The following is an 8700-nucleotide window of genomic DNA, read 5'->3' as shown; positions in this document are numbered from 1 at the left end:
GGCCAATTTATGCGACCATGAAAAATTTTGCCCATCGAGTGCAGTCTAGGTAATGACAAACAAAAAATTATGCAAAATCCTACCTTCAATTCCCCACAAGACGTCCCTAATGTCGAGCCGATTAGTTGACCTAGAATTTTATAAGGAGAAAAGGATCCAAAGGATTTTGGCTACCCCAACTTTTAGGTCATAAAAAAGCACTATAATCTTATATTCTCAAGAATCTCAATGAAAATAACAAAAGCATTCTTCCAAAACGACAATCCCATGCCGATACAAAATACCCAAAGAGTAATTTAGGATAACCCAAGCCTAGAGTCTAGCCCACGCGACATATTTGAGGATGGCACTTCCTGCTAGCGCAGCACTTTTAAAATTGAAAGTGACCACCCGTGACAGTACCAACAGTTCTAGGATCCTCCCTACTGCCATTTCACAAATTGTCTTTAAACAAAAATAAATGTAGAGTAACAATTTTGTCAAACAGCCATGACCTCTAACTTGGTTCCTAGTCCAACACCTTGTTTGTTCTCTCCATTTTGTTTTCAAAATTAAACAAAATTGCCAATCATCTAACCATTAAAAAATTAAGAGAACCAATGCATCAACCCAAAAGAATACATCACTGTTTGTGAGAAATCAAATCAATCAATCCAAATAAGCTAGGGTTTGCTTTCCCATAAATAAAAAAATCGACTAGGAATTTGATATTTAGTACATTTGTTACAAAAACTGGAAGAGATATAAACAAAGAACAGTGAAAGGTGTAGCTCGATGCTTAAACAATTTGAATAGCTTATAACTCTACACAGCAACATCATCATAATGATACAAAACAAACTGGATATGGGCACCGATGAAAAACTGGATTGCTGGGCATTCATGAATCTTTTTTGGAGAAGTGTAATTTTCTGGCAAGTTCAGACTTAAATTTGCATCCAAGAGAGCCAGCTTCCGAAAACAGGCCATCAATTGCTTCCTCATTTTTCTCATACACATAGAAAGCTACAAAAGCAATAGGAAGTCCTGCAACAAAACAACAAGAGAACAATCAACTGTTGGTTCTGAGTGCTAGACCACTCTGATAATGAATGAACCACAGCAGTGTGCATTAATTAAAAAAAAAAAAAATGACAATATGACGAAGTTCATCATCATGCTTCAAAACAGCCAAGTGAAAAATGGTTATATGAAGTATGAACTAGTGCTGTAAAAGATTCTACTTAAAAGAGGACAATTAGCAAAAATGGTTACCCTTTAGACAGTCCAACTGGATTTATTTATGGTGGAGAATAATTCAAGAGCAGGAAGTGCAAAGGCTTGTACCAACCCATCAATCATCATGTGCAACCCTGAGATTGGCTCGGGCAAGGCTGGATTATCCAATCCCCAATCTCCATGTAGGTAACCCACAATATATTATAAGCACTAGAACTCAATATTTTAAATTTTGTTGCCAACATTAACATCAATTTTTCCTCAATATTAAGATGAAATCCCAAATGCTAAATTTCTTTAAAATATAACAAATGCTTTAAAATATCTTATCGGACTCAGGACTTCCAAAATGGCAAATTTCTAAAATAGCAAAAAATTGAATTGAATAGCCATTCAAAGATTTTGTAAATTAAGATCTTCCTAATGCATTGAGTGTACTTGTGTGTGTGCGCGCATGCGCACATGAGAGAGAGAGAGAGAGAGCACAAACCTTTACAAAATAAGCTCTCAAGTGAAATAGCTCCAATGAAGCTGATAACCAATAGAGTGAAAACAACCTGTTCCATTGCCAGATTAAAGCAAAGCATCAGCCGAGTAAAACACCAAAGAGGAGGAAAAGAAAAAACCATGATTGCATCCATAGTATCCTATTAATTAAAGGAATATATGAAAGTTTTCAATCAGCATTTTTTGCCCATTATGTTCCAAAAGCATCCTACTTTTACAAAGTTACATTGAAAACAAAAAATTTTCACCCAGTAGGTAATTTAGTAAATATAAATCCTACCCAAGACTATAATAACTATCCATTATGAGTAACCACATGATTATCCCTAATTTTCTACACATTATTCAATTATAATTAATTGAAAGCAGATGTGTACCCCCTCTAATGGGACTTAAGGCTTGGTTTGTTTTTATTGGTGGTGGTGGTGTTGAAAGCAGTTACGTAGAGGATGCCCAGGACTTCGGTAATTTGGACACAGGAGAGGAGTGTGTTAGCTTTTCTGAGTATAATTTTGAAACCTGAACTGGACTGGCCAACCCAGCCAGCCAGCCAGGTCCAACTGAACTAGTTAGGCCCTAACAGATAAAAAAAATAGCAACCTGAGCTTGATCCAGTCAACCTCCAGCCAAAACCAGGCTCAAAAGCTGGTTCACTCAGCTATTTAGAAGACAGCCATGAAGAGAAAAACCAGAGTCACCCACACATAACTGAAATCAGCTCTCCCAACACCCCCCCCCCTTCCCCAATTTTGATGATTCGAGCCATAACCCTAACCCATCACTAGTCACTATTCTATCTCTGGCAGCAACGCAATGAGCGCTCACAGATCACTGTCTCAATGCTGGCTACCTGGTGTCACAGATCACTCATTCTGGCCAAGAACCCACCCCCCCCCCCCCCCCCCCCCTTTAACACACACACATATTAAAAAAAAAAAACTCATTCTGGCCAAGACAACCCCCCCCTCCCCCTTCAACACACACACACAAAACTGTTACCATTTGATGGTCTATTTTTGTTACTTCTCTAGTGTCATTTGCCAGTCCTCCATCCAAATTTCAGCAGTTAAATAGAAGATACTAGAGAAGAGGAAGAAGAAAAGAGATGGGAAGTAACTAGTAAGTATTAGCCATGGCTGCTGTTGCTGCTGCTTCAAAGACCATTTCTGATTTTCCCCTTTGAGTGACCGATGAGTGTGTGATAATGAGCTATTCTTGAAATTTATCAGATGATTGTCTTTCTCATGCATATTTGATTGAATTGTTAGATTATTTCTCTCCTTGATTATTTGTTAAATTATTCCTCTCATATTCTGTTTGAGTGTAATAGAGGAAAACGCTTTGGATTGGGTGAATTGACAGGAAAGGATTCATGTAGCCGACCTCACCTAGAGGGACTTAAGGCTTCTTCTTGTTGTTGTATATTCTGTTTGAGCAATCTAGAATAAATTATTAGTACAACATTTAGATACGAGAGGGAGAAGAGAGAAGAAGAGATTAGAGGGAGAATACCAATCTGCAATCCCTTAGAACTTAAGTACAGCTCCAGGTCTGCCTTATTTATATATTAATAAATAATAAGATGGCCCCCCACTCACACCACTTGACTACTGAAGTAACATTCTTCTAACCCTGCCCCTCATAGGTGTATAGATATCACCTAAACCAGCTTGTCACGACAATTAGACAAGACAAGTTTAAACAAAACTGAACACCTCCCAACTGATTGCAAGTTTCACTGAAAATGGAAAAATTGGTCCTTGTCATAAAAATTGGTTAGGGACTCCAAGGGGCATCCAACAACTCATGAATACCATTTAGTGGAGCACATTATTATTATTTATTTATTTTGGGGGCGGCGGGGACCTCCCCATCAATATTTGATATATTGGTGTAACCCCCCATAATGCCAAAGATCATCCCCCATATCAATATGAGGCATTTAACCCCTTGCGGAAGCCAATAAAAGATACAAGATAAGGCATATAATAGAGGCCATATAATATTGGCCACATACAACATAGGACATACTATAGAAGCCACACAATATAGACCATATAAAATATTGGAAATAGAATAGAGGCTGTACAATAACTCCGCCAGTGATGCACGTCCTATTTTGTTCACACACAGCCGGTCCCAAGCCCGGGTAAAGGAGGAGGGTTGCGTTCGGTAGCTGACAGCCAGCGTAAAATTTGTCAAATCACTATAATATGAATCCTTACCGAATATTTGTTGAGGCGTCCCCTATGAGAGACGCGTTGCACTTGAACCACCCGGGTGTAACGAAAAGTGGGCGAGGGTGGTCTAGGTCGTCCCCCCGAAGTGACGCGCCATATCGGCACCCGGGTACGGTGTCAAATATGTGAGGATTCTTGCATCATTCTGGACGTGGGCAAGTAAAGACGTTAGTTCAAGAAACTAGGATTAGATTAGTAACTTGGAATATAGGGACACTTACGGGTAAAAGCATGAAAATTATTGATACAATGATTAGAAGAAGAATTAATATAATTTGCCTTCAAAAAACTAAGTGGGTGGGGGAGAAAGCTAGAGAAATCGATAAATCATCATTTAAACTTTGGTACACTGGAAAAGAAAAACATAAGAATGGAGTAGCATTATTATAGACAAAAACTTAAAAGATAGCGTTGTGGATGTAACTAGAGTAAGGGATAGAATTATAAAAATCAAGATGGTATTAGGACAAGAGATAATAAATATCATTAGTGCTTATGCTCCTCAAGTTGGCTTAGCAAAAAATCTTAAGAGACAATTTTGGGAAGATATGGATAGTATTATACAAGGCATACCAAGGACTAAGAAAATATTTATAGGAAGAGATTTGAATGGACACGTTGGAAGAGATAATAAAAATTATGAGAGGATACATACAGGATATGGATATGGAGACAAAAATGAGTCTGCGGAGATGATCTTAGACTTTGCTATGTCATATGATTTTAGTATAATGAATACTTGCTTTAAGAAGAGAGAAGAACACTTAACAACCTTTAAAAGTGGACAAAATAGAAATCAAATAGATTTTATTTTAATTAGGAGGGTAGATCGTTTATCATGCAAGGATTGTAAAGTTATTCCAGGCGAAAGCCTAACCACACAACATAGAGTCTTAGTGTTAAATATATGTATTAAAAAATTGAAGAAAAATGATAAAATAAACCAGTGTAGGAAAACTAGATGGTGGAACCTAAAAGGAGAAAATATAATAAAATTTAAAGATAAAATGATCAAAGATGGGGACTGGACTATAAAGGATGAGATAGATACAAATACTCTTTGGAATAGATTAGCTAACTCTATTAAAAAGATAGCAAAAGAGATTTTAGGTGAATCAAGGGGGAGATTCTCGCATAGTAAAGAGAGTTGGCGGTGGGATAAAGATATACAAAAAATCATAAAGACAAGAAAAATTTGGTATAAAACGTGGCAAAAATGTAGAAACAGAGAACTTTAAAAAATATAAGGAGGCAAGAAAAGATGCAAAAAGGGCTGTTAGTGAAGCTAAATATATATCTTTTAATAGTTTGTATGATAAATTAAGTACAAAAGAAGGGAAAAGAGATATATTTAAACTTACTAAAGCTAGAGAAAGGAAGAGCAAGGACTTAGGAAATGTAAAATGTATAAAAAGTGAGGATGATATTGTCTTGGTTAAGGACGAAGATATTAAAGAAAGATGGCAAAGTTATTTTAGTAAGTTGTTTAACGAAAACCAAATAAAAGGCTTAAACTTAGAATTGTCAAATGAGGAAAAGACTAAAAATATGAGATTTATTTGCAAAATTAGAGTAAACAAAGTTAAGTTTGCACTAAAAAAGATGAAAAATGGGAAAGCTATGGGACCAGATAACATCCCAATTGATGTTTGGAAATGCTTGGGTGATAACGGAATTATATGGTTAACTAATTTATTTAATACAATTGTAAAAACTAAGAAAATGTCAGATGAATGGAGGAAAAACACTTTAATACCTATATACAAAAACAAAGGAGATGTTCAAAATTGTAATAACTATCGTGGAATTAAACTTATGAGTCATATAATGAAACTATGGGAAAGGGTAGTTGAACAAAGATTAAGGTTAGAAACTAAAATCTCAGAAAATCAATTTGGTTTTATGCCTGAGAGATCTACCACAGAAGCTATTTATCTTTTAAAAAGATTAATGGAAAAGTTTAGGAAAAAGAAGAGGGACTTGCATATGATATCTATTGACCTTGAGAGAACATATGATAGGATACCTAGGGAAGTTCTATAGTGGGTTTTAGAAAAAAATGGTGTATGTTGTAGGTATACCGATGTCATTAAGGATATGTACGATGGAGTAATGACTAGGGTAAGGACTATAGATGGAGAAACTAGGAAATTTCCAATTACCATAGGTGTACATCAAGGATCTGCTTTGAGTCCTTATCTTTTTACTTTAGTGATGGACCAATTGACTAAGAGTATTCAAAAGGAGGTTCCATGGTGTAGATGATATTGTATTAATTGACGAAACTGGGGACGGAGTAGAGGTCGAGTTAGAATTATGGAGAAAAGCTTTGGAATCTAAAGGCTTTAGGATTAGTAGAAATAAAATAGAATATATGAAATGTAATTTTAGAAATGATAGGAGGAATATTGGAAACAAAGTTAAACTTGATGATGAAGAAATAAATAGTACTTGTAGATTTCAATACCTTGGATCTATTATGCAAGCTGAAGGAGAAATTGAAGATAATGTAATGCATAGAGTTAAAGCAAGTTGGGTAAAATAGAGAAGTGCTTCAAGTGTACTATGTGATTGTAGAATGCCCTTAAAATTGAAAAGAAAGTTTTATAGGACAGCTATAAGACCAGTTATGCTATATGGATCGGAATGTTGGGCAACGAAGAAACATAATATCCAAAAAGTAAAAGTTGCCGAGATGAGAATGCTTAAATGAATGAGTGGTATAACATTGAAAGATAAATTAAGGAATGAACATATTAGTGGTAAGTTAGGTGTAGCTCCTATAGAAGATAAGATAAGGGAGGGACGACTCAGATGGTATGGACACTTGCAACGTAGGCCACATAGTGCACCTGCAAGGAAAAATGACTTAGTTACTGTGGGGGGCAGTAAAAGGGGTAGGGGTGGACCTAAAATAACTTGGGAGGAGATAGTGAGTAAGGATTTAATATCCTTGAATCTATCAAAAGAAATGATCCATGATCGCATAAATTGGCGAAAAAGGATTCATATAGCCGACTCCACTTAGTGGGACTAAGGCTTGGTTTTGTTGTTGTTGTTGTTGTTAATAGAAGCTATACAATATAGGCCATATACAACATAGGCCATGTACAATATAGGCCGTACAATATAGCAATATAGGCCATACGTAATGGGCCATAGGTAATGCCTGTAACTAATAAGCATTTTTTTACCGAAGCAATATCTATGTAAGATTGATTTTATCCTATTCCTTCACATTGACTAAGACCTTCCTTCATTTCTGACATTGATTTAAGCATCAAAAAGGTCCCTTCCAAGGCCACTGGGGTCTCCCAAGTTTCCATTTCCTTGGTTGCAAGTGATCAACAATGTGTTGTGGATGTAAAGATTGGGTTTTGATGTCAACAAAATCTTCAAAACCTTCTTCGACACAACATCCCTCACAGAATGTCAATCAGCCTTTGTTACCACGAATCCCAATTGTGAGATAAGAAGATTTCGACCATGCAAGCTCATTAGGGATATGAACCATAGCTTGATATTCTACTTCAACACTGGATCTTTCTTAAACAATTTGTTTCTTGCGACACCAACATGATTACTACCCACAAATGTACAATATTCAATAGTAAACCTTTGACAGAGCCAGCCCAATCTGCCTCGAAGTATCCCATGGTCTAACAATTTCTATTAAATTTATATATCTTCTAGGGGAGCCCTTGAGTTACTATAGAACCCTAATCCCAATATGGTTACTTGGGATTTTCCATAAAAAATTGATCCCCACCCCCCATCCCAAGCAAATGATAAGTCTAATGATAAGTCGGGACATTGAGGAATATCCAGAAAGGCATTTCGAGAACTGGTCTAACTCTATCTTTGTTTGTTCTTTTTGAAGAAAGGAAGGATCCCAAAGAATTTATCTTTCTTATAGTTGTTGAATCTATCTTCGATTGATCAATGTGTGATATTAAATTCTCATTACTAATGGAATCCAAATGATCTTTGGATTGATCAGAAAGATCCTTTCAATTGGCTAGAATTTAATACTTGAGCAAATCTAGATCTTGTGCAATCATATTAAATATTTGACGATACATTCTATACCTTGCTAAAAAATCAATCCTTGTTTACCAACCACACATTTTCTAACCAAATCCAATTCGCTCTCGATACGTTCCTCAAAAAATCTGATTCACGTTGATTCTTCCCCAATAGATCAACTTGTCTAACTGCATATATCAACATTTATCTTCAAAGTCCAATCCAACATCCTAAAAACAACTTAGGATCCATAGGAGTATCAATTGGTTTAGCTCCCAATATACCAATCTCTTGGAATCTCCACGGTGTATTTTCCTCAAGATACTTACACCATACAATCTCAATGCCAAGAAAATAACGCAGATTACTCTAAGCCCTTGACTTAAAATTTCACTTGAAGCCACTGCTTAATAAATGCAATCCCATTCTAATCACTACTGGTGATGATGATATCATTAACATGAACTACTAAAAGCACCAAACCTATCTCCTTTTCCTAACAAAGATTAAATGATTAGAATAGCACTAAATAAAACCAAATGCAAAAATCACCATACTAAATTTGCTAAACCAAGCTCGATGAGAGTTCTTAAGTCCATAAATGACCTTATTCAACCTACATACCTTATCACTCTCCCCCTGAGCAACATACTCAAGAAGTTGCTCCATGTACACCCCTTCCTACAAATCACCATACCAAAGGCATTCT

At 36.1% G+C, this 8700-nt stretch overlaps 1 protein-coding gene across 5 annotated transcripts in view; it reads right to left on the bottom strand.

The window, feature by feature from the left end:
* Nucleotides 1–644: 644 nt before the first annotated feature.
* LOC131150798 (3beta-hydroxysteroid-dehydrogenase/decarboxylase) overlaps nucleotides 645–8700 on the bottom strand; it is a 39440-nt gene continuing 31384 nt past the window's right edge. For 3 of the 5 annotated variants that reach the window (XM_058101768.1, XM_058101766.1, XM_058101765.1), the window contains exons 12-13: nucleotides 1709–1775; nucleotides 645–1026 (exon numbers count right to left, since the gene is read on the bottom strand). In XM_058101768.1, coding sequence (XP_057957751.1) covers nucleotides 881–1026; nucleotides 1709–1775 — 213 coding nt within the window. In that variant the 3' untranslated portion in view covers nucleotides 645–880. Of the gene's footprint in view, nucleotides 1056–1708; nucleotides 1776–3950; nucleotides 4111–8700 lie in introns of those variants that run through there. The other 2 variants (XR_009135602.1, XM_058101767.1) reach the window with 2 other exon arrangements.

This window comes from Malania oleifera, chromosome 3, assembly GCF_029873635.1.
Source record: "Malania oleifera isolate guangnan ecotype guangnan chromosome 3, ASM2987363v1, whole genome shotgun sequence".
Taxonomy (NCBI): domain Eukaryota; kingdom Viridiplantae; phylum Streptophyta; class Magnoliopsida; order Santalales; family Ximeniaceae; genus Malania; species Malania oleifera.
This window is presented reverse-complemented; position numbering and strand designations above follow the sequence as displayed.